The sequence below is a fragment of the Leucopleurus acutus genome (assembly GCF_964270905.1).
Source record: "Leucopleurus acutus genome assembly, chromosome: 1".
NCBI classification, from domain to species: domain Eukaryota; kingdom Metazoa; phylum Chordata; class Mammalia; order Artiodactyla; family Delphinidae; genus Leucopleurus; species Leucopleurus acutus.
The window spans coordinates 133,697,545-133,722,563 of NC_139142.1; the positions used below are offsets into that span (position 1 = coordinate 133,697,545).

Sequence of the window (25,019 nt, forward strand, 5' to 3'; positions counted from 1 at the left end):
TCCTCCATCCAGTCCCCGAGCCCCCGCCCGGCCCCGCCCAGGCTCCTCCCTCAGCCCGGCCCCGGCCCTAGTTTCCCGCCCCAGACCAGGGCCTCGGGGCCCCGCTAGTCCCCTCCTCGGGCCCCGCCCCCGGCCCCCGGAAGCCTCTCCCCGCCCTCGGCCCCGCCCCCCCGAAGTTTCTTGGGCCCCCGGCAGCCAGCGGGACAGAACGCACTGAGCCGCCGCCCGGCCGGCGGTGGATGGAGGTAACGGGGACCGCGCGGCGCCGGGAGTGAGCGGCCGAGCGGTCGAGCGGCCGGACCTCAGCGGACTCGTCATGGAAGAGGAGGTGAGGACCAGGCCAGTCGGGGGACCTGGGCTGGGGTCTTCGAGACCCTCGCGGCGGTTGGGGTCCCTGGCTCAGGCCCTTGTTCCAGCCAGCCCCTCTCCCGCGGGTCTCCAGGCAAAGCCTAGGCAAATGAGATGAGCAGGGGCGGGGGTAGGGATAGCAGACCCATCCTCCTTCATTATTTCTGTCTTCTCTCACCAGCTATGGGCATGGTGGTTGTTATTGTTCCCATTGGATTGATGGGGAGACTGAGGCTCTGGTCAGTTTGATGACTTGCTGAAAGTGTCCTAGGTTGCTGGGCTCGAACCCTGGTTACCACTGACTCCCTGTGCCGTCCACGTCGGATCCTTAGGGCACACTGTGTGTGTATGTGTGTGTGTGTGTGTGTGTGTGTGTTTTGTGGTGGGTCTGTGGGTTCTGGAGTCCCTGTCTCAAGGAATTTTGAGGTTTTGACCCTGTCTGGTGGCCGCAGGACTGGAAAAGTTGCGTTTTCTCCCCTGTTTAAGTCCCTGTGAGTCCCCTTTCCCCTGTGAGTCTACCTTCTCCCCTGCTTGGGTGTCAGGCCCTTGTAGGGGCTGATCCCTGCCCCTGCCTTTCCCACATCCCTGGAGGGCTGACTCCCTGGAGGAGCTGGGCAGCCGGACCAGCAATGCCCCTTGAGCCTCCCTCTTCCCCCTCAGGACCCTCTTGGTCTGGGGTGGGGTCAGACGCTCTGTGACCCCTGCCCTTTACTTGCAGACTCAGTTCTCTCAGTAGCCCCCTCATCCAGGCACACTGCCAGCACTTAATGTGTGACTGTGGAATGCATAAACTAGGGAGGGGCCTGCTGTGGCTAGAGGATTTTGCTTCTGGTCCCCCAAGAGGTCTCAGCTTCTGCCCCTCCCAGACCGAGGGGAGGGGATGTGTCTTTGCCTGGATAAGTGAGGAGGAAAGATGAAACTTCACTCTTGGGGCAACCTTGGCTAGCTGGGGACCAGGCTGCCTGTGTCCCCATCAGTGCTCGTCTCCCTGCTTCCTGGGACCACTGCCCAGGGGCAGCTGGGGTATCCGTCAGAGTTCTCTCCAGGCTAGGCCCTGCATTTCTGTGGGATGGTAGATAAGTCACTTCCCCTCTAAGCCTGCATTTCCTCTTCTATAAAATATAGGGCCTGGTCTCCTCCCCGGGTCCTGATTGTAGCCCCTTCTCTCAGAATGGGTGGAAATAGGGGGCAAAGTCAGGCCACTATGATTGGCTGTGGTTTCTTGCTGACAGGGGTGGGGCTTCCCCACCCCTGCTGTGAGGGCTGGGCTGTCTGGCTGTGGCCCCTCTCCTTCTCCCAGGGGATTTGGGACAGGATTACTCCATCTCCTGATCTGCTCTGGCCCCCAATTAAGGGAAGTTCTCCTGGGGCCTCCTGGGCCAATGGCTTGTCTGGAGGTCTGCCCAGCCCTGTACTCCCTCTGGTCTTGAGTCTCTAACATTGCCACTTACTGACTCCCAGATGCCGAAAGCTCCCCGCACATCTGGGCTATCTACGGTCTTGCCCACCACCTCCCCACACAGCCGGGAGCTCCCTGTTCCCTACCCTGCCCCCCCTTTGACATCCCTCTTTTCCTCTCCTTTCTTTTCCCCTTAACTTCCTCTTGTTTCTCCAGGCCTCAGTGCCCATCCTCCTTTCTCTAAAACACCTCTTAGATCTTAGTCGTCTGCTCTGCCCCATGACCCCAGGCTGGCCTCATCTCCTCACTCCCAAATGGCTGCTTTTAGTCCTCCCCTGGCTTTGAACTTCCTCCCCATGCCCCAGGAACCCTGATGCCAAGCCCCCTCAGCCTCCGTGACCTCCTCCATGCAATGGGTTGGTAGTCCCCGTCAGCCTGAGATTTGGTGCAGAAGTGCAGGTCTGGGCATGGGGCATCTAACCATTTGTGTTCTCAGGGCCTCAGTTTCCCCATCTATAAAATGAGGGAGGTGGGCAGTCCAGAAATGCGATGGTTTATGTGCAAAAGCTTTGAAAGCTTCAGTTATCAGTGTGAGGTATTGTTGCAACTGGACTCAGGCTTTTCTGTCTCTGCCCTGGGGTTCTGCCCCTCTTCCTCTCAGTCATGCCTTTCCCTGGCTTGACCTCCAGTGGCACCAGGCTGCTCCTTTGCCCTAACACATCTAGAGAGAGGCAGGGCAGTACCTGGAAGGCAACACTGGTTTTGTGACCTTAAGCTAATCTTCGACCCTTTCTGGCCTGCACTTTCTCATCCTGTAGTGAAAGGGTTGAGAGTATAGGGTCTTTGGTACCTTCTGTGCCTTTCCTTCTTCTGTGGACCAAGATGTGTGTCTCTTTCCCTCCTCACAGCCTTACCAAAACCCTTCCTTCTGCAAGGGCTTCCCAAACTAACCCCAAGTCCTTCCCCTACCAGAGAGCCAAGACCGGGGTATCCGTCTGGGTCAGTGCTAGAGCCCTCCCAGTGGGCTGGGATCCTCTCAAGCAGGGGATGCCTACCCAACCCCCAGACTGGGGATTTCCCTTGTGCAGGGTCTGTGTTGCCCCCATCAGACTGGAAGTTCTCCAAGTCAGAGCCTGTGCTTCCTCTCTCTGATTGCCCCATCACAGGGCTCTGACATGGTAGGTTCTTAGCAGAGTTTGGTCAGGGCATCATGGGGTTTAGTCAAAGGGCAAAGGTCATTATCCTAAGCTCCCTGTGATGTAAGGTGCCAACAAGTTCTCTTCTGCTGGTCTCTATCTCCCTGTCATGGCCTGTGTTGTGGCTTTCCACATGCTCCTTTCTGTGCACAGTGTTGGGCTGACTGACCTGGTGTCTTTTTCTTTTTTTTCTTTTTTTTCTTTTTAATGAATGACCCAGAGGCCCTCCCATCTCAGGCAAAGCAGAGCCAGGCTGGTGCCCAGAGGTGCCTCAGGAGCTGCTCGTGGTGGGCGGGGGGGGGAGGGCCTGAGTGAGGATGGGTGGGAGAACAGAGAGTGAAACAGGAAGAACAGTGGTCAGCTGGTCAATAAGAGGAGAGGAGGCCGAGAAACCGGGCTGAGCAGGACAAAACCTCCCCTGTGAGCCCTGCCAAGGGGAGGGCCCGCTTATTAAAACTTACTGGGGCATCTCCGGCCCCCTGGTGGGAGAGTGTCTGAGGGGCAGGGAGAGGGGCTGGTGAAGGATGGCAGGACTCTGACCTCCAGCCAGGCCTGTCTTCTGGTGGCTCTTGCTGTGGCTGATTCCTGGCAAGGAGACCTTCTCCTGGGCTTCGGTTCATGCCACCTCCAGCCCCTCAGCTGTCACTCCCCCCATCCTCAAGTGCCTTCTCTCCTCAGTGCCATCCTGGTACTCCCATCCCTGAAGGCTCTGGACTGGCTTCCCTAGCTAATCCAGTCATGGCATTCACCAGGCACTTCTCTGCTCCATGCGGAGAGGATGGTGGTCAGGGTACCAGGTTCCAGCCTGGCCCCCGGGAGCTTCCAGCTGGCAGGAAGTTATCATGTCTCAGGCTGTGGGTGAGGCAAGTAGGGGAGGTCACAAGTGGAGGGGGATGTGAGATCCCATGGGGTCGTGGGTGGACCTCTGCAAACAGGAGGCGAGCTTGGAGCTCAAAAGTAGTTCTGGGCAGCATGCTCCGCGGTCTTGTTTAAGAGAAGCCTAGAGTCTGCAGGCCTAGGGGGTGGCCACCTGCTGTAGTTGCTAATGGAGGGGTGTGACATGTCAGATGTTGAGCTGGGGTTTCCCATTTCCCACTTCTACCCCTCCAGCCCTGGTGGAGGCCAGCATAGAGGGGTCTCTGTGTGGATGAGGCCCCAGCGGGTCACACAGCCCATGGGGCTGAACACAGGGTCTCTGGTGATGGGGGGGGGGGCGGGCATTGGGTGCATGGTAGGATGCTAGAGCCTCCCCCTTCTTGTCAAAGGGCCCTGAAGTCCCCTCTTTCCCTGATCAGGGTGGCTCATAACTGGCCTGTCAGCAAGCCTCTCACTTCCTCATTTCTCCATCCAGGAAGACCATTTGGGACCATTCCACTTCTCCATTTCTCTTGCCATCTACAAGTTAGGGAGAGACCCTGAGGGGGCATCTCGTATTCCTGGAGCTCCTGGGAGCATTGAGGCCCAGCAGCTAAGCCCAGAAAGGCCTTGTCCTGAATTCTGAACCAGGCCCAGGGAAAGGGCTCCAGAGAGCCAGAGGGGATGGCAGTGACAACAGTAACAATAATGACAGCTGCCATTTGCTAAGTTTAGGGTATCTTAGGCATTGCTTTGTATGTCGTATCTTTATTCAGCAACAAACATTTATTGAGCACCTATTGTGTGCCAGACACTGCCTAGGCATTGGGGATACAGCAGTAATCAAAACAAAAACCCCTGCCCTCACGGAGTTATAATCCTTGCAACTTCTGTTAATATCGTCATTTCACAAATGAAGAAACTGAGGCTTAGAGAGACCAAGTGACCTGCCTCTGGTCTGTGTGACTTGGGCTTCAGAGCTCAGACTCCTGACCACTGGAGTATGCAGTTCAGAGGGGGAGGGGGCCACAGTAAGAACCAGACTGGGGATTCCCTGCCATGATGGAGCACAGGGAAGCCATGCCCTGTCCAGCCCCTGACAGCCTACCACACTTCTGTCTGGACTTGTCCTTCCAAAGGCAGCTGTGGCCACAGGGTATCCCTGGGGAGAGGTATGCTCCTTTTAACTGGAGCCCCATTTTTTTTTTTTTTGCAGTACGCAAGCATGTGGGATCTTCCTGGACCGGGGCACGAACCCGTGTCCCTGCATCAGCAGGCGGACTCTCAATCACTGTGCCACCAGGGAAGCCCTGGAGCCCCATTTTTAAGCTTTATGTAAATTATAAAGCAGTCAGAATTAGTCAGTGCTGATTTCCTTCTAGTATCCTGTGGATTCTGACATGCTCTTAGCCCCCCTCTCCTGCACTCTCCCCTTCACACTCACCACTGTGGGTACCAGTCATTGAAGCAAAGTGGTTAGCAAATTGGGTGTATTTTTATTTTCATTTCACAGATATTTCTTGAGCACCCATTATGTGTAAAGGAACGGTGCTGGGTTCTGGGGACCAAATGTGAATTCTACCCCATCTGGTAGGCATATACCTGGCGCCCAGCTACTTAAGCAGGTAATCAAGAGGCACAAGATGTCAGTGACTGGCCTGGAGACTCCAGGGTGGCTGCCATGTCCTAGAGAAGGGTTTGAGTTTACCTCCTGTACCTGCCTGTGGTCGAAGGCAGTGTCCTTGGAGCCCTCGCCAGACAAGGTGGCTACCCTAAAGTCCTGGCCTGGGGCAGGGATGAGGGCAGCGGAACCTCCTGTTTTGGGGTAGGATACAGGGGCCGCAGAGTGTACTCTCTAGAAGGGCAGGGGTAGGGAGGAAAATTACCACTCTGCCTGCCTGCCTCCTCCCATCCTTCGGATCCTGCGTGAACGTCCTTTCCTCTGGGAGGCCTTCCTGAGCCACGCCGACCTGAGCCAGGTCCCCCTCTGTCCTCTCGCACTCCCTCCTCTTCACTTCCCCTTCACTGATTCCTTCATAGCATTTCATGGTTGTTAATGTATTTATGTCTGGTGTTTATTTGTTCAGCTCCTCCTTCCCCACATTGCCAGCCCCATGAGGGCAAAGATGTGTTCTTTTTATTCTTCCCTGCCTACTCCAGCATCCGTGACATTGTAGGTGCTCAGTACAGCGTGTGTTGACAAGGTTGAATGAATACACGGGAGGCAGAATGGTGGAGGGGAGAACATGGGGTCAGAGAGACCCAGTTTGAATTCTGGTTTTGTCCTTCCAGCGGTGTGACTCTGGCGAGTCACCTCCCCTCTCGGAGCTTCAGTCTGCTGTGACATGTGGTTAATGATGCTACCACCTGGGAGGGTGGTCATGTGGGTTAAAGGAGACAGTTTGGGTAAAACATAATACAGTGGTTCAGTATAAGGTGACTGCAGCTGTTATCGTTGTGGCTGCTGTTATTAACTGTTATTTCTGATATTGGATTGAGAATATCTGCCTCAGGGGTTGTGGGGAAGCTCAAATGGGGTGATATCAGTAGGTACCAGCAGAGGGACACATCCCTGTGTGGCCTCACAGCAGCAACCCTCATGGCGCGTCCGGATGCTGTGTTACAGGGCGTGAAGGAAGGGGGCCAGAAGCCTCGGGGAGCGCAGACAGCGGACAAGGCTGGCTGGATCAAGAAGAACAGCGGGGGCTTCCTGGGCCTCTGGAAAGACCGCTACCTGCTCCTCTGCCAGGCCCAGCTGCTGGTCTACGAGAACGAGGTAAGGACCTGCCTGGTCCTGAGTTTGGGGGTGGCGGGTCAGGGAGCAAAGTGAGGGCAGCCCAGGCCACAAGAGGATTCCAGAACCCGGACTGGAAGGCCTGCTTCGCTTTTGACCCGCTGTGCAACCTTGGGCGATTGCCTGGTCTTCTCTGGGTCGGTGTGGTACAAGGACGATACCTCTAGGTGCGAGTGTAGGACTCCTGGATGAGGGGCTCTTTGAAGCATATGTGCACAGGGATGTGTGTGTCTCCTCAGCTGTCCACCTACACTGCAGCTCCCTGTCCCGGGGCTAGGTTCCACATCTGTGAAGTTTCCAGAAAACTGAAGCTTGCTCCACTCAGTAATGATAGTAGAAATAATACTTATTGCTCATGCTTGTTTGGAGGTCTTACATACCTCTTGGAGGGTGCTCACAATAGTCCCTTAAGAGTGGTCATCATGGGGACTTCCCTGGTGGTCCAGTGGTTAAGACTCCATGCTCCCAATGCAGGGGGCCCGGGTTCAATCCCTGGTCAGGGAACTAGATCTCACATGCCGCAACTAAGAGCCCACATGCCGCAGCTAAAGATCCTGCACACGGCAACGAAGATCCTGCATGCCTCAGCTGAGATCTGGCACAGCCAAATAAATAAATAAATATTTAAAAAAAAAAAAAGTGGTCATCATGTCACATTCTACAGAGGAGCACCCTGAGGCCCAAGGTGCTCAAATCCTGTTCAGCATCTCAGTGAATGAAGGTCAGGTCTAGAACCAAAGCCAGGGATCTCTCCACCCAGCTATGTCAGCAAGTAAACTCTAAAACTTATTCTTGGTGGAAGTCCTCTAAAATACACTGGATATTGTCTGCCTTTCAACAGAAGGTACTGGCCTAAACGGAGTCTTTCCTTGGTGGCTCAGAGTCACTGAGGATCAGGCTGTTCCGTACTGCCCGACTGTGCTTTTCAGCTTTGCATTCTCCTCTAACATTAAGCTGCCAGTTGCCGCTTTTGCCGTCCTTGTGCCTCTCACAGTCCTCATATCTTCCCACTTCAGACTTGTGCCCCTTTTCATTTCAGCAGGTTTGGAACTTGGACAACCCAGGATGTGGAAGTTGTGTGTTAAATAAGTGTCAATAAAGTTCTGGGTGAAGACCTGAGGCCAAAAGGTGGCCTTTACTTAGAGATGCTGTTTATGTTCTGGGGTTGAGGCTCTCAGAGGGCCTGTCCACTGCAACTGGGCTATTACTGTATGACTCTGACAGACGGAGTACACAGGGAAGAACTGGCCTGGGGGCAGAGGAAGGGGGATCCTGCCTGTTCCCCATCAGCCTCTGTCAGCATGCCTCAGGCCGTCTTGGCAAATTCATAACTGTCGCAGACCAAGAAAGATCTAGGTGTTCAAAGGAGCTGCCTTTGAGAAGCATCTCACCTTTCCTGACCAAGATCCCAGGCTCATGGAGTTGGGGTGTCAGAGAAGCAGCCGGAGGAGGCCAAGGGGGTGAATGGTGCAGACAGCCCCCCAGATGTTCTCTACTGCTGCTGTCCCCAAATTAGGATGTGCTGTGGCGGCAGCAGGGGGCTATTTTTATAAATAAAGGGGGCTGTCGCAGCTTCCTCCAGTCCCAGCTGCCATAAGAGTTCAGTGACAGGCCCCCCAGCTGTCAGCCCATCAGGCGCTACCAGACTTGTCCTGGGTCACCTCTCTACATCTGGCCCACGTCTGGGAAGCAGGAAGGATTTCATATCCCCTAAACACAAAAAAGTCTAAATCATGCTTTAAAAAAAAAAATCACTATTCAAAACCTCAGGGCAGTTTTAAGAACTTAGCACTCGGGGGTGGGGGAGCTTGGCACAGGAGAAGGAGTTGAGAAATGCTTACTAGTTCAATTCCTCTTTCTGATGTAAGGAACTAGGCGAGTGCGAATGACTCTTGGCTGTTTCTTTGCTGTCAGTGAGGCTGACATTCCAAAAATGCTGCCCCCGCCCAGTGCCTGCTGGTTTATCCGACTTTTCTGAGATGCAGAAGGGCCGGATGATTCAGCGTTTCAGGTTGAGAGGAGACCCAGGTCAGGCAGCCGTGGGGAGCTGGGTGGTGGAGATGGAGTGACTTTTGTTTCCAGACAGAGGAGGGTATGTTTGGGCCTGTAGCTGCCTAGTCGGGGGAGGCCTGTGCCCATGGGGTAGGTGAACCTCTCTCTCTGGGATGGGGGTCGGGGGGACGTCCTTTCTGGAGTCTCACTCTGAGTCAGGCATTCAGTTCAGCAAACTTTTCCTCTTGAGGGCTGCCCCTTGTAGGGTGCTGTAGGGGGAACAGAAAGGAGAGCAGACACATGCAGCAGAGGGTAGAGAGAGATGGCTCAGCAGGGAGTTAGGACCATTCTTCCCCATGACAGGGTGTCCCTAGCACCTAGTAAGATGCCTGCAGAAGTGCCCTCTGATGGGGACCCTTAGAGGAGGGAGAGAGCACTGAGGCCTAGGCTCTTGCAGGTGAGCAGGGCAGCTTCCTGGAGCAGGTGGATTTTACCAGCCCTTGTGTTGAGTGCAGGAACCTGGAAGGGACTGGAGACTAAGGATTGGAAAGAGGTGCGTGGAGGCAAAGATGGGAAAAGACACCTGTTTGAATCTAGATGGGAAAGATCAGGCCACCCTGGCCACCTGTTCCTCTTTCCCTGAAAGGCTGAAGAGAGAGTAGGTCAGTGGTTACTCACCTTAGCTGTACAATCATCTGCTTTGAAAAATACTGATGTCTGAGCTCTGTCCCCTGGGGATCCTGATGTAGTTGGTCTGGGATGTTGCCTGGGCACTGGGGTTTTTTTAAGCTACCAGTTGTTGTTTTTTTAAGCTACCAGGATGTTGCCTGGGCACTGGGGTTTTTTTAAGCCGCCAAGGTTGAGAATCTCTGGTATAGAGCAGAGGTTCGCAAACTTTTGTATAAGGGCTTGTTAAAACTCAGATTGCCAGGCCCATTCCCCCAAGATTATGATTCAGTAGGGATGGGCCTTGAGAATTTGCATTTCTTTTTTTTTTCCAATTATCCAATTTTTTATTATTAGATTTAACAGACAGAAAATTATATTTCAATAACTTTAACTAGAACAAACGTAACATAGGGGTAAAAAAAGATTACAAAAACTTAAACTACATCTTGACGAAGACCTGTAGGAAATAATGTGCAAACCAGCGCTGGTCCCCAGATACACTTTGCATTAACTTTTTTTTTTTTTTTCCACACACACACACACACACACACACGCACTGTATTTTATTTTTACAAGAGATAAATAAACTGACACCAAGCATTGTAAATGGATGACCACAACAAAAGCAACAATGATTGCAATTACCAAACACGAAACACACTCACACTATGTCATAATATTGACATTCAGTCCAGGAATCCTCCACTGTAACAGCTCCTTTACTTTGCAGTGAAAATTGATTTGTATATTTTTTGCCTCTGAGTCCTTGTGGGATATATATATATTTTTTTTATTCAAGAGAATTTGCATCTCTAACAAGTCCTCAGGTGATGCTGTGGCTGCTGGCCCAGGTACCACACCTTGGGGACCACTGGTGCAGAGCAGCCTGCAGCTAGGGCACTGTCCAGCTTCTGGCTCTGCCTGGAAGGAGTCTGATATGCTACAAAGGGCTCTGGCTTGGGAGTCAGAGGATGGGTGTTTGCGTTTGGCCCTGCTCCTTACATTTGGGTCTGTGCCCAAGGGTAAATCTCTTCGCCTCCAGGTCTCATTCTCTTCCTCTATAAAATGAGACAAATACTGGGGCTCTAGGATTTCAGGGTGCTTGAGGGACTCAGGAGAATCGGGGATGCAAAAGTGCTCGCTAAGTGTCAGGGTTTCTTAGTATATGCGACTTATCATGGAGGGAAATTGGGGCATTTCCTCTGCAAATAATCGAGTCACTGCCTCCCGGATATTCCACCCCAAACTGTGGAGCACTGAGGCGGTCCCTGGTTGGATGCTCTGCATGATGTCCAACAGCAGGAGTTGGCTTAACTTGCGTGCCCGTCTCCAGGGCCTGCATCTGCTTCCCTCGAGTCTCCAGGGGGCGAGTGTGCCACACCCAGGAAGCTGTTCCAGCTGGGTGTCCCCTGGAAGTGGAACCAACTGACCAACACTGAGGGAGGAGGGTGTCCCAGACAGCTGGCTGGAGAGGCACCTGGTGGGTAAAGCCCATGAGGAGAAAACACTCAAGGGCCAGGGCTGGCAGGCAGAAAGGCAGCCCAGCCAGTGTCCAGGGGTGGCCGAGAAGAGGCTGGCCACTGTCCTGGCCACCAGCCTTACTAGTGATGAGGCCTCACGGTGGCAGACTCAGGGGGCACTCTAGAGGGAACCCTTGCCTTCTCCATTGTGCAGGCCATGGAGAGTGGCCTCTCACCCCAAGCCAAGGGTCAGCAGAGGAAGATGCCAAGTGGGGAAGTCAACTCCGGATCACCGTGGTGAAGGCGGGTTGTGTAACCTCAAACAGCCTTATTCACGCTTCTCTCTGTGGCTCTGCCTGGAAAGCCTTTTTTTCCCCTCATTTGTGACAACTTGCTCCTCCTTCCAGACCACCTCTTTCACAGGTCTCTGCCTGGCTTCTGGGCCTGCGTGGACTCCCTGGCACACTTTCCTAAGCCTTTCTAGCTTCCCCGTTGCCTCCTTTGACCTTAGGCGCATTTGAGTCAGCCCTGCTGCCCGCCTTCGGGCTGTGAGCCCCATTTCTCCTATGGATGGTGAGCCTGGAGGGCATCCCTCCAACCGGCGTGGACTGAACACCGTCTCCTTGCCAGGGTGTGAATGCTGCATCTTGGTGGTTGATTGGCAGCCCAAGGGCCCCCTCTGACCAAGCAGTGCCCTCACTGAGTGGGATCAGGGTCTGGGGCGGGGCCTGGGTGTTTGAGGGTCTAGGGCATCTAGCTCTCACCATGTCCCCTGTGTCTCCCTCCCCAGGATGAGCAGAAGTGTGTGGAGACAGTGGAGCTGGGCAGCTATGAGAAGTGCCAGGACCTTCGTGCCCTCCTCAAGCGGAAACACCGCTTTATCCTGCTGCGGTCCCCAGGGAACAAGGTAGGGCAAGGCCTGCTGCTGACTGACCTCGCTCCAGGCCAGGGTCTGCTGGGCAAGGTCACCCCTGGAAGGCTCTCTAAGGCAGGCTGGGCCCCTGGATGCAAGTCTGTAGGTTCTCTGTTGAATGTGGCTGAGGCTCAGACCCAGGGGCTGCCACAGGTCGGACCTTTGGCTTGCTTTTAACTTGAAGTCGCCCCAGCCCCTGGGTGATAGGAGGTGCATTTAGAGCTCTGCTGAGAGCTCTGCTCCCCTCTCCCCTTCTAGGCCCTGGGGCCTCCTTCCCAGGCTGTAGTTGGAAAGTAGTCTTTGGGAGGTGGGGCCCTTGGCCATCTCCCGGACCCAGGAGGCCCAGGACTGAGGCAAGAAAGCTGGGGATGAGGACTTCACCCCGCCAGGCCTCTGACACCCTGACGTAGTCAGGCGGCCACACCCTCCCCTCATCCCAGGCCTTCCTGGGTGGGCCACCTCTCCTACCTTTCATCCTCGGCTCAGTGCTTGGACCTGCAGCCCCCCCAGCTTTCCTCCCTTTGCACTGTTCTTTCTTGGCTGAAGCTGGAGGAAGTCTCTTGCCTGAGAGGTTCTTGCCCTGGGACATGCTGTGTGTGTGGATGAAGTTCGCTGTTTGCACCCCGCACCTCTGGCAGGGGGTCCGGGTGGGTGTTAACATGTGGTAGAGTTTCACAGATGTCAGGAGGGAGATCAGATTGGAGGCTGGCATTTACAGCACCTCTCGCCAGGTCACGCCAATCTGCAGCTGGGCCGTGCCTTGCCCCAACCTCTGCATGTCATGTGGAGCCTCGCAGAGCGGGGCTGAGTCACAGAGGCTGGGGGTTGGAGAGTGGGCCTCGTCTGGGCTTGCCCGAAGCCATTCTGTCTCTTTCATAGGTTTAAGGGCCAGGAACCCAGTCCTCTGTGGTCCCCGGAGCTCTGGGCCCTGGAGGAGACCATGATGCTTTACTCACTAACCCTCTGTCCCACTTGGCGGTGGTTGGGGGCAAGGGAGCCACCGTGGAGCTCTGACCCTGGGCGGGGCGGGGTGTGTGTGTGTGTGCCCAGGGTAGGGGCAGGTTTCATTGACCTCTGATGCTTAGGGCTCTGTGAGGAAGGGGAGAGCCACATTTTGGTCTTTCAGGCCCTGGAACCCCAACCCTGTCCTGGAGATCCACTTCCTCTCTCAGTGGCGCTGTATTTGTGTGTGTGTATTTGGGAAAGGTGTAGAGTGCGCTATATGTGAAGGTCTGCCTGTGTGCCTGATACACGTGTGTGCACCTCTTTATGTGCCGCTGAGTGTTCGCCTGGCCCAGGGGCTGCCTGGGTCTTTGTGTGTCCCTTAGTGAGCATATGTGGATGTGAGGTGGAGGGGACCTTGCTTCTCTGTCCTCTGCCAGCACGGTTCTGTGGGCCACCTCCTTTCGCGGCTCTGAGAATCATCTGGTGGTGGGCCAGGTGGGTTGGGCCCCACTCGGGGGGGGGGGGGTCACCTTCCGAGAGGCCTGTTAGTGCAGCTGCATTGTCAGCTGCTTCGGCCAGCACCCTCCCTTTCATCCCTGAATTGTGCCAAGAGTTCAGGTCAGCTCTGGGTGACCCTGGGAGCAGGGCGAGGGTCGGGGAGATAGGGCCGTGGGGTGATTGGTGGGGGCTGCTGGGCAGCGGGAGCACAGCCCACGCTGGTTCCGGCTCAAGGGCCCCTGACCCTCGGCACCCAGGAGCTCACACAGAGAGTGGGCGCTCTCCAAAGGCCAGATGGTAGACGGCCCCACCCCACCCCCAGCATCCTCTCTCCTTTCCTATCGCCCTGGGTGTTCCCTCCTCAGGGAGGCTGCAGGCTGGCCGGGAGGTCACATGACCCCGGCTGTCTGGTCCAGAGGCAGACTTTTTTTCCCTCTAATCAAATAAACAAAGACTCCAGTGTCTTGCGTGCCCCTCTCCCTCCTGCCTCCCTGTCCCCACGCCCCTGCCATGAGGTCACAGGCAGACGCTGCCAGGAAGCAGGGTGGCCTCTGCTGGGCCTTGCTGCCCCGCTGGTTTCAGCCAGCTTGGCCCTTTCCTCTTTCCTGTCTCCTCTCTCCCCCTCCTGCTTCTTTCCTCTCTGCCATTTTGTCCTCCCCCCTTTTCCAGCCATGTGGGCCTTCTCTGTGTCCAGTCCCGTTAGCTTCTCCTAGTGGGGCCTGTGCTAGGAAGGGCTTGAGGAGGGGCGTGTGCAGCCTTCAGGACACAGGGGTGGGGCAAGAGGAGCAACTTCTTGGTCTCCTGTTTGTCCCCATTCGGACCACCTTGCGGGATGCCTGGCTCATTCAGCAGGATTTCAGGGTTCCTTAGGGTGACGCTGGGTCCCATTTAACTTCGTATTCCCTCTCCTAGGGGAGCCCCTGGGCCAACACCCTCCCCCCAGCCTGCCTAGGTGGGCTGTCAATGGGAAAGGGTCACAGCTTGGGTTGAGTCCAGTGGTTGTGTTTTTGTCCCACTGAGGCCCTGAGTAGTAAAGAGACCTGTGCAGGCCTCATTGCAGGTTGGTGCGACTAGAACGCTGTGAACTTGACTCTCAGGCCAGTGCTCTTTCTCTTGCTGCATCTGTTGCTGAGTTCAAGTGTATGCCTCTCAAGCTCTCTGGGATGCTAAGTCCTGCACCAGGCAGGGACCCCACCAACTCAGGGCCTGTGAGCAGGAGAAGCGTAGCTGGGCTCATGGGCTGCCCTGGGTCACCTTACTCGCAGCCCTCATTCAGGGCTGGGTGGGCCCTTTCAGAGCCCAGATGCAGCGCTGTCCCTTCCTGAGCCCCTACCGGCCCTGATGGCTGGGCTGAGGCAGTTGCCAAGGTGCCCTGGGGTTTTCGACTTAGCTGCCGATCTGCTGCCAGGATCAAATTTACCCTGGTCATGCAAATGAGCATTGGGCTGTGCCTGGCATGGGGAGGTGGGTGGAACCAGGGCCCTGTGTGAGGAGAAGGCAGAGGCAGCCAGGAGGAAGTTATATAACAAGGATGCTGAGGGGGCCAGGCGGGCTGCATGTTACATAACTGGGAGAGCAGCAGGAGGGAAAGCGCTATCTTAACACCCGGGCACGGATGGGCAGCTGGCGACCTGCCTGACAAAGAACTAGGGCTTCCTAGTGTCAGAGTGCGCAGCGGCCCCAAAACAGGAACCTTGGGCCAGTTCATTCATTGGTTAGCTATTCATTCAGTAACCATTTCTGAGTACCTACTATGTGCCAGGCTGTGGCTTTAGTCATGTTTAATTCCCTCAGCATTGCTTTGTGGTAGGCGGTGTCATCCCTTTTTCCAGATGAGGAAACTAGAACTGTTTTGTCCAGAAGGAGATAAATGGTGATAATTCCTAGTACTGAGCACCCGCTCTGTGCCCGCTTCCACGTTTAACACTTTGCTACATCACTGATCTTCATAGCTCCCTGAGGCTCCGAGTCAGCCAGCTGTGAGTGCTGGTCTGTCCAGCTCAGAGGCCCTACTGCTGTGTCCACCATAGGGGTGGCTCCTGGGTTTGTGTGACCTCACTCCTTCCACTGTTTCCTGTCTGACCATGGGGCCTGGCAGGAAGGGGCCTCTCTGAGCTGCCTTCTGATGCTAACGTAGGAGTTCGGAGCTCCTGCCTGAGGTGGGAAGGAACCCGTGGGGTGGCGTGGGATGAGGTTGGGTGTGAGGTCAAGTCATGGGGTTACTTTAGGCCACCTTGGCCAAGTCCCATCCCATCTGATGAGCCTCTTTTTTCTTATCTATATGATGAGGGGGCTGGAATTGACCCCCTAATGCCCTTTCTCTCTTGCAGCCTGTGATTCAAGGCCAGAAAGGAGACCCTGGGACTTTTTCACTTGTCCAGGACTGGTTGTGGGGCCCACTGGGCAGCTGCAGGCGGCCCTGGTTCCAGTGGGCCTTCACCAATGGACACCCCTCATGCCTGTCACCTCTGTCATTGTACTCAGTCTGATGGAAGTAGACTGGGACTACTCCTACTTTACAGAGAAAACTCAGAGGTCAGGCAGCTGGTCTGGGGGAGTCACATGGAGTGAGACCAGATCTGGGCAAGGCTGATTTGAATCCAGATCTCTGGCAGCTGTATACATGGAGAGGGCCCCTTCTCTGCTGGATCTGTCCCCTCCCTTGCTCTGAAGCCCCAGTGTCAGACCTGACGTGGGGGTCATTGTGGTTTGCTCCTGACCAGCTGTGCGGGGGCAGACTTCAATCTTGGGTGGGAAGCTTCCTCAAGACCCCAAATGGGAACCCTTTTAACCATCTACTATCCACCCCACGCATGCCCCTTGCAGGTCAGTGACATCAAGTTCCAGGCATCCAATGGGGAGGAGAAGGAATCCTGGATCAAAGCCCTCAATGAAGGGATCAACCGAGGCAAGAACAAGGCTTTCGACGAGGTGCGATGAGGTCCTGTGGACGGCTCTGGGTCTCCTTTCCCACCGTGTGTGATCTCAGAGTGGACCCTGCCCCACCCCAGCCTGACAAGCCCTTGATTATGTCACTGCTACAAACACTGGGGCATCTGTGGTTGTTACCTCGTTTAATCGTCACAACACCCCTCAAAGTAGGTGGTTGTGTTCCCATGTTACAGATGAGGACACTGAGGGGTAAGGAAGTTAAGTAACTTGTTTTAAATTAAAACGTGGGTAAGTGGTGGGGTAGAACTTAACTGGGTGCAGCCATGCATCCTTTCCAACCCAGCCCCAGCCGGAAACGGCAGGAAACAGCAGAGAGGTCTGTGGGTGAGCTGAGAGGCTGACAGCTCACTCTTCAGTTGGGCGGTGAAGTCCAAGCTTGGCTGGCTCTAACCCTGGGCCTCCTTATCTGCTTGCAGTGGCCACCCAGCCCCCTGTGCTGTAGTGGTGATGGCAGCAGGGCCACGATCAGGCTTTCGGCAGGCAGGGTGTCCCAGGGGGCCAGATCTCCTAGGGAGGGTTTATCTTTGATATCATGGATTCATAGCTGTTTGGGCAAAAATGGGCTTGGGGGGCCACCTAGAGTGACCCCTTGGATTGCAGAAGACTGAGACCCAAGGGGAGCGAATTTTCCCACGCAGGTTCCCTCTTAACACCCAGGTTCCCTGCCTCGCAGCCATGGCTCCTGGATCACGTCTTACGTGACTGTGTCATGCTCAGCCCTTCACTTGCTTGGGAAAGTGTCCCCATTTCAGGGGAGAGAGTGTTGGAGGCCACAGGAGCATGGGCTGGGTCTCGGCCCACAGCCTTGGCGGAGCAGGACCAGCTCCTCCACTGCAAAGACCCTCAGGTGGGCCTGAGCCTCACCTGTGGACAGAAGAGTCTTAGCCCACCCCCCCACCGCAGGGACAGGCTGCTCCGGGATTCAGAGTCTGGATTTCCCACGTGACTCTTCCTATGGCTTCCCGGCTACTCCCCACCCCCATTCCTTATCCTTAGAGAGGAGATGCTGCCCCCCAGACTCCCTGACCCCTGGGGGTGGAGGCCCTGCTCTTTCTTGAGCTATCCCCAGGGGTCCTGGGAGAGTGACTGGGGCCAGGGAAGGTCTTTTCTGGAAGCCAGGTACTAGGGGATCGTGGGCTGTCTTCTCCCCGCTTCCCCCCAAGCTAAGCGCAAGAGCAGCCTCGGGGCTGCTTACGTATTGCAGTGGACTGAGGGGTGAGGGCTGATAGCCCACATTTGGGCAGGAAGACTGAGGCTGTGCAAGCAGCTGCAGAGAAGGGAGAGCCTCAGACTGCAGAGAGATGACACAAGCTGTGGAGAGTCGGGGGGAAAAGCAGGGAGGTGCCTCAAAGAGAGGGACAGCTGGGGCCCTTGACCCTGTCAAGCAAGGATGCAGGTGCAGACCCTGCCTCTGAGTCTCAGGTTAACGCCTGGGCGTTTCCTCCTCTCCTCAAGGCCTGCTGGGGACTGACGTGGTTCCCTGTCCTTCCCAGGTAAAGGTGGACAAGAGCTGTGCCCTGGAGCATGTGACACGGGACCGCGTACGTGGGGGTCAGCGGCGCCGGCCCCCTACAAGAGTCCACCTGAAGGAGGTAAGGCCTTGGCCCCAGCTTGGGAAGGTTGGGAGTCAGATGAGCCTGGGACCACAGCTCCTTAGGTGGCCGTGGGCTTGGGCCACCTTTTTCCTGAGCACTCTTGGTATCGGGCTGCCTGAGTGGCATGCGGGGTGTCGGTGTGGAGGCGCGAGTGCTGTATGTCCTCAGGGAGTGGGTGCGCCTGCTTCCCGTGTTGAGTCCACGGGCCTTAACCCAAGCTGGTGCTGGAGGGAAACTGAGAGCCTGAGGCTAGTCCCCGCCTCTCAGAGCTCAGCTTCCAGCCGGAGAGGAGACCTGTCCACGGACTGCTCCAAGCAGCGCTGTCTAATTTTGGTACAGAGGGCGGCTCAGGCAGGCTGAGCAGGAGGGACCACGGAGGACCCACAGACACCTGAGCTGACCCTTGAAGCATGGGAACGGTTTCAGTGGGCAGACTTGGAGTGAGGGAGGTCCTGGGTGGAGGGAATGGTGCAAGCTTGAGGCCCAGGGCAGGGGAGTTTGAGGTGTGCCTGGTCCCTTTGGCTGGGAGATGTGTCTGGGAAGGTGGGGTAGGGGGGAGGAAATTGTGGAGGCCTTGAAAGCAGGAGTCGGGGGCAGGAGGGATGGGAGGGTGCGTTGCAGAGGTCAGGTGGAGGCCCTGGGTAGGATGGGTCAGGTTGATGGAGGGAAAGACAGGGGCCAGGAAATAGAGGCAGAGGTGGGGCCTCTAGGCCCCAGGAGGGGGTGGAAAGGGAGGGGCCGGTGCAAGAGACACTGGGAAGCAAGAGCCACCTGGGCTTGTGATTGAATTCAGGACTCGGGGAGGCGGACTGGACCAAGAGGGAGGGTTGTCAGGAGTGCCCCCAAGCCTGGAGACCCGGCGAAGGGAGGCCCTGGACACAGGGAATGTGGGGAGAAGGGAGGAGAAGGAAGTTATGGGCAAGGGGGAGGGGGAAGGGAGGAGCCCTTCGTCAGACCAGTGTTACTGATGGGTGTCGATAGTTGGGGGAGAGACCTTGGAGGCCAGGAAAGAACCTCAGCAGATGCTGCCTTTGGGGAATGGGGGGCAGTAGGGAGCAAAGGAAGAGGAAGCCAGAGAGTGGCGCATCCGGAGAGAAGGGCACAGGACTGGGGGTCATCAGCCAGGTTGGCAGCCACAAGTCACGAGGCAGGACTGAGGAAAAGGCAGATGGTGACGTTTACAGCACATTTTCTCAGCTTAGGGCTGTCATGGGGTGCAGGGCTGGGGATGCTGGAGAGAAGGAGATAGACCATGGCGGGGAAGGAGGGAGACAGAAAGGGGCCAAGGTCATTGGAGGGTTTGCTGGTGAGATGAGATAGCCTGTTCATGTCTGTCAGCGGAGGGAAAAAAGCCTGCAGAGGGAGTGACTGAAGTAGCCAGAGAGGAAAGTCATGTCTGAGGGAGGAGGCCTAGGAGGTGTGGGGCAGGCCAGCCTTGGAGAGGGGAACCCTCTGAGAAGAATTCAGGGAGGCACTCGTGTCCAGTGACTGAGCACATGTGTAGGCCAGGTCACCCTGTGTGTGTAAAAGGGAGTGAGGGACCTTGAGGGACCTTGGGAAGGGCCTCCTGCCCAGCCCTGCTCCAGGCCCTCTGAGGCTCCCTGGGAGTTTTCCCCATGACCATGGGGCTGCTGGGTGTCCCTGTGGGCCCCTGGGGCCAGATGGGGCCAGCTGCCTGCTGGGTGCAGCTGTTCTCCTCTGGCACTCAGCTGTGGTCTGGGGCTGCCCGTGTCTGGGGCCACATGTGACGACAGCACGAGGAGAGTGGGCACCAGCTGCTGAGCAGCTGGGCAGGCGAAGGCTGGAGAGCTCTGGCCCGGAGGGCTGGCCGACCGGACAGAGGTCTGCAGGGCGAGCAAGCTCAGGATGACGCAGGAGACCCATATGTGGGTTCTGGTCCTGTCGCCTGCTGACTGTGGGGACCCTGGGTGGGTGGTTGCAGAGAAGGGACCCTCCCAAGGCCCACAGCCAGGCTGGAACCATGTCCCCTGACACCCAGGCCAGCACAATTGCCATTCAAAAGAGCGGCCTATCACACAGGCTGGAAGAAGCCAGGCTGGGGCGCTGAGAGCGCACCCTAGCTCTGGCTTCCTGCCTGTGATTTCAAAACCAGGAATTCTATGGAAGTGAGAGACAGGAGAGGATCATCAGAGAATCACTTTAGCTTCTAATCAGGTGGCTTTGGAAACCAGAGCAGAGGGCATGGAGAGTAGGGGGCCAGGGGCCTGGGCAGCCTAGATGGGAGGGCTTAAATACCTTGTAGGTGGGCACACCTGACCCAGTGGCTGGTCATCCAAGTTGATGCCCATATCCTGCCCCTCCACCCAGGTAGCCAGTGCAGCATCCGATGGGCTTTCGCGCCTGGACCTTGATGTTCCTGACAGCGGGCTGCCAGTGTTTGCCCCCAGCAATGACGTCAGGGCAGCCCAGCCCCGGGAGACACCCCGGCCGCCCATGCCTCCTACCAAGCCTTCTGCAGCACCTGAGACAACCAGTCTTGGTGACGGAGTGGAGACCCCTGTAGGGGAGAGAGCCTCAACCCCCACCCCAGCAAGCTCTGAGGCCCACCCTGAAAACCGAGAAGACTCAGAGACTCCAGTGGGGGAGGACAGGGGCTCTGAGCAGCCCCCCAGCAGGGTCCTGCCTGACAAACTGAAGGTGAGCTGGGAGAGCCCCAGCCCTGAGGAGCCCCCTGACCCTGAGAGTACAGAACCGCCCCAGGTGCCCGATTCTGGGACTTCCAAGGCCGTGCCTAGGGAGGGTGGAAAGCCCGCTCCACCCCCGACACCCCCAGCCAAGATCTTATCGGAGAAACTGAGAGCCTCCATGAGTGGCGTGCAGGCTTCTGGGCCAGCCCAGAGTCCTGGGGCCTCTGAGACCTCTGCCCGAGGCCCAGCACAGGTCTCGGTGAATGGTGTGGATGACAGCCCTGAGCCCATCAAGCCATCCCGGGATGCAGGCACCCCAGGAACTTGCCCAAAGGATGCAACAACGTCCACAGCACTGCCCCACTGGGACCCGCAGCCTCAGTTCCATCCCCGCTGCTCCTCCCTGGGGGACCTGCTTGGGGAAGGCCCCCGACGTCCACGGAAGCCTGGGGAACAGCTGTATCGGGCCCAGCTGGAGGTGAAAGTGGCCTCGGAACAGACGGAGAAACTGTTGAACAAGGTGCTGGGCAGTGAGCCGGCTGCTGGGAATGCCGAGGCGCTGCTCAGCCAGGCTGTGGAGCAGCTGAGGCAGGCCACCCAGGTCCTGCAGGAGATCAGAGATCTGGGAGAGCTGAGCCAGGAAGCACCTGGGCTCCGGGAGAAGCGGAAGGAGCTGGTGACCCTCTACCGGAGAAGCGCACCCTAGGGCCTGCCAGCCCAGAGCATGGTCCCTCCCGGCCGCCTCAGTCCACTGGAGCCCAGCCCTGCCGAGAAATGTGCTTCTTTCCAGGCTGTAGAAGGGCCATCAGGCATGTCAGGGTTTGGCCAGGACCTGCAGAGACTCCTGGGATCCTTCTCGCCCTGCCCTGGCCAGAGGTGCCAAGTGCCACCCAGGGCTGCTCTCTGGCCGGGCCTGCAGCTCTGGGCTTGGGCTGGGAGCACGCATGCGGTACCTCTGTGCTGGCGTGGTTGTTCCGAACAGCCCCAGGGCCCTGGCACAGCGCTCGGGTTTTTGAGGGCGGTGTCATCTCTGCTTCGCGCCCTCAATAGTTTACATTCCTGACTTCTGAATAGAGCACAGCTGAGCCCCCCTGCCGCCTCCATGTCCAGATGTTCCCAGGCAGAGGCAGCTTCAAGCCATAAGCAACCCTCCCCACCCCACCCCCCCCCCCATTCCTAGTAGCTGCAGGGGCCTTGGGTCTAGACTAGAGGTTTGTCCTTCAGCTGAGTGAGACCTGGAACCCAGCTAGGGCCTCTGAAAGCAGGTGGGAGGCATCTGTGTGAGAAAGCCACTAGCTGTGGGCCCCCTCCCTGGGCCTGTTTCCTATTCTGCAGGCCTTCCCCTCTGGTGAGCCGTGATTGGAGGACTCCAGGGTGGAGTAGGAACTCGAAGGGTCTCGTAGTCTAGTCCCTGCCTCTGGACCCGCTTGTGTCCAGCCTTGCACATTCCTGTACAGGTGAACCCGATGTCGACATCAGAACATCCTGTATGTAATTCATTATAAATCAACCTTCAGAAGAGAAGCTGCCCCAACTTCTGTGCCTCCCAGATGGGATTTATATCTGGGTCTCTGTGGTTGCTTCTCAACCCAAACAGGTCCGGTATCCCAGTTATTTCTTCAAATGCCGTTGGGAGTGTGTTGGGACCTGAACCCACTTCCCTCTCCCCTTTCCCCTCACCCCTCTGGCTCAGGCTAGAGGGACTGCTCCTCCTGAACTTCTTGTGGAAGGAGCATTAGCTCCTGTCCCTTTCGTGGTCCGTGCCTGCACCCTGGACCTCTCCCGAGCCCCTCCCCGCCGTCGTCTCGGGCTCCAGGAGCACATCCAGTCTCCATCCTGCTGCAGCGGCCGGACTGAGGGCAGTCTATAGGTGCAGAGGCCCTGAGGGCCACAGCCACTCTCCCTGGGGCCTGTGGGAGTAGGCGCAGCTTCTGACAGGCCTGCTCAGGGGTCCTGCAAGTGCACTTTTGTTTACTGAAAGAGAAGGAGGGTCACAGCTGCGTGCCTGGCCTTCCTGCCCACTGCCTCACCCCCAGCCACCAGTCATGCCCTCTGAGGCCCGCCGGCACAGCTCACTGCCTTCTTCTCCTTGGTTCTTGAGGACAGTGGCCAGGGATCGGGAGGGGCACGTGTCCACCCTGCAGCCTGTACTGGGCAGGGGTGGGGGCAAGCAGCAAGGTCATGGCTCGTGAGCCCGCCTTGGCCTCCCTAAGCCACACTCCTTGAACAGACTAGGCTCCCATGCCCCAGTCTGATGTCTCTCCATCTGTCTCCAGTATGAGAGCAAGAATGTCACCAGGGGCCCACAGTCGCGTGGCCCCCTGCAGTCTTCCTTTGGGGAACAGCCTTGCTCCACCAGCAGCCTGGGCTGGCCGGAGCATTAGCCAAGTCACCTCCTTCCTGGGACTAGAGCCTCAGTTTCCTCCTCTGATAAGGGACCAGGCTGAGCAAGTAGCTCTGGGGTCACCTTAGTGGCCTATTGGTTTCTGTGGGCTTCCTGTGCCTTGGCAGCCTGGACCCAGCTTCCAGGGGAGGGGAGAGGATCGGGAATCACAGGGGCTGCCTGGCCTGCCTCCTTGAGGAGGGTGGCATTCCATGCCTCCTGCTTATGAAGCGCCTTTCTTGAAGTTTGGCAATAAAGCCCTTTTCATGGAACTTCGCTGCCACAAGCCTGTTTGTTGGTGTGGGGACCAGCTCCAGGGCCTCATGGAAGCAGAGGGTAGGTGGTGGTTGACCGGGGCATCACCTTTCCTCCAAGCTCTCTTCGAGGGCCCACTTCCCATAGTCCAGGCTGGGGGCATCGCCCTCCTCCAGTGCTCCACCTTCGCCAAACTCGGCCAGGTGCTCCAGTCTCATCCCCTGCCCCCAACACGTTTCTACAGCCCGGAGGCCAAGTGTCATAGGGAACAATGCTTTTCAGTTTTTAAAAACTTCGTTTGGAAGTAATTTCAAACACAGAGAAAAGTTGCGAGAGTAAGTATAGTACAGAGAACACGCATATACTCTACTCAGATTGACCTGTTGGCTTGTCTTTCGAGTGCCTTCTCTCTGTAATATACACACAATTTTTTCTCTGAGTCTTTGGAGAGTTAGTTATCATGGCCCCTTTCCCCTAAATACTTCAGTGTGTATATCCTAAAAATAAGCATATTCTCTCATTAATCGTAGTGCAGTTATCAGCTTCAGTAAATTTAACACCAATAGAATACTTACTGTTCATATTCTGATTTTGTCGTTAGACCCAATAATATCGTTTCATCACATGTTGCCTCCAGTGTAGGGTTGAATATTACATACATGTCTCTTCGAGTCTCCTTTAATCTGAAATGTTTCCACAGCCTTTATCTTTCATGATGTGGGTATTTTTGAAGACTACAGTCCTCCCCAGCTTTTTAATAGAATATTGTTCATTTGGGGTTGGTCTGCGGTTACTTCATAATTAGATCAAGGTTATAGAGTCTCAGCCAGAGAACTGCATAGGCAATACTAGGTCCTTCTCAGGGAATCACATCTGGAAACATAGCCTCCATCCAACTTTTACTGGTGATGCTTATTTGGATCACCCAGTCAAAGTGTCTGATTTTTCTGTTGTATGGTTACATAGTTTTCTCATGTAACTAATAAGCAATCTGGGAGACTTTGTATTAAAGACCATGCGCAAATATGTTGCACCACATCAAAATTTCCCCTTAGATCGAATCTCCATTGATGAGTCTTGCCTGAACAGGTGTTTCCTATGATGGTTCAAAATGATTCCAGCTGTCATTTTAACCGCAGAGCCTGGTCCTGGTTGGGGTGATCCTGGGCCCTGCCTTATGCCTGGGGCACCCCTAATACATCTCAGCAGGACCCCAGGGCTTTGCTGAGTGCTCTTTGGAAACCCCTGGGCCAGTAGTCAGAGCTCCACTCAAGTCAAGCTGCTGGGAAGGTGTCAAGTCCCACCCAGGGACTTCAGTGAATCTCAGCCTCCCGGGGCCTCAGTTTCCTCACCCATAAAAGGGAGATTGCAGTGCCACCCGCTCCCCACGTGGGAAAGCACCACAGTGCTCCCCAAAGGCCGGCTCCCTTCCTTATCTGTGAGGGCTGCTGGAAAGGCCTGGTGGTCAACAGAACAGGAAGCACCTGGCCCCGGGCTTATTGACTGTTCTATGACTTTCGTATCCCTCCTGAATTCCCCTGCCACTGACCTGACGTGTGTCCACCATACCAAGTGGGTGGCCTGCAGAAGGTGGGCCATTTCACCTTATCGTTAAGGAGGAACCAAAGTAAGGGAGAGAAGTCCCTTTATCGAACGGGGCATACTCCCACCCTGGCCCAGGAACAAAGTCTCCTCCCGAGGGACGCCTTGAAGGGAGCAGCTGCTGGGAAGGTGTCAGTGGCCAGCCAGCCGCAAGACTGAGGAAGGATGTGGTGAGAACTTTCTTTCCTTCTGGCCCTAGGGGCTGGAGGTCTGTGCAGAGAAACGGAGCCTTTTTCTTTTGAATACGAGTCCCCAATATCTCAGTGGCCTGAAGTCCTGTGGGGTTTTGCAAAACACAGGTGGCTGCCTTCAGGCGGGACCCAGGACAGAGCGGGAGGGTCTGGTGGGGAAGGGGACATCCAGATTGCCCCTCCCTCTGCCCCCACCTGAGCCTGGACCCCGGAAGCTCCCTGTGTCTTTCTGGAGCCACCATATTTTATGCCTTCCAAGCCCTGTGTTCCTGCCTCCCAGCCTCCCTGACCCCTACTCTCATGTCCCAGACATGAGGCAGGACT

At 56.3% G+C, this 25,019-nt stretch overlaps 1 protein-coding gene across 1 annotated transcript; it reads left to right on the forward strand.

Moving 5' to 3' along the window:
- Nucleotides 1–228: 228 nt before the first annotated feature.
- On the forward strand, nt 229–22,804 carry PLEKHO2 (pleckstrin homology domain containing O2). Its single transcript, XM_082839923.1, has 6 exons — nt 229–328; nt 6,425–6,574; nt 11,504–11,620; nt 15,896–16,000; nt 17,515–17,613; nt 19,945–22,804. Exons 1-6 carry the CDS (start codon nt 317–319, stop codon nt 20,968–20,970), a joined length of 1,509 nt encoding a protein of 502 aa, XP_082696049.1. The 5' UTR covers nt 229–316; the 3' UTR covers nt 20,971–22,804.
- Nucleotides 22,805–25,019: the final 2,215 nt, after the last annotated feature.

What these genes read in the sequence shown, in the direction of transcription:
- PLEKHO2 (XM_082839923.1), top strand. An exon ending in TGCGGTCCCCAGGGAACAAG is followed by an intron (nt 11,621 to 15,895) that starts GTAGGGCAAGGC and finishes TGCCCCTTGCAG; the next exon opens with GTCAGTGACATCAAGTTCCA. An exon ending in CAAGAGTCCACCTGAAGGAG is followed by an intron (nt 17,614 to 19,944) that starts GTAAGGCCTTGG and finishes CCCTCCACCCAG; the next exon opens with GTAGCCAGTGCAGCATCCGA.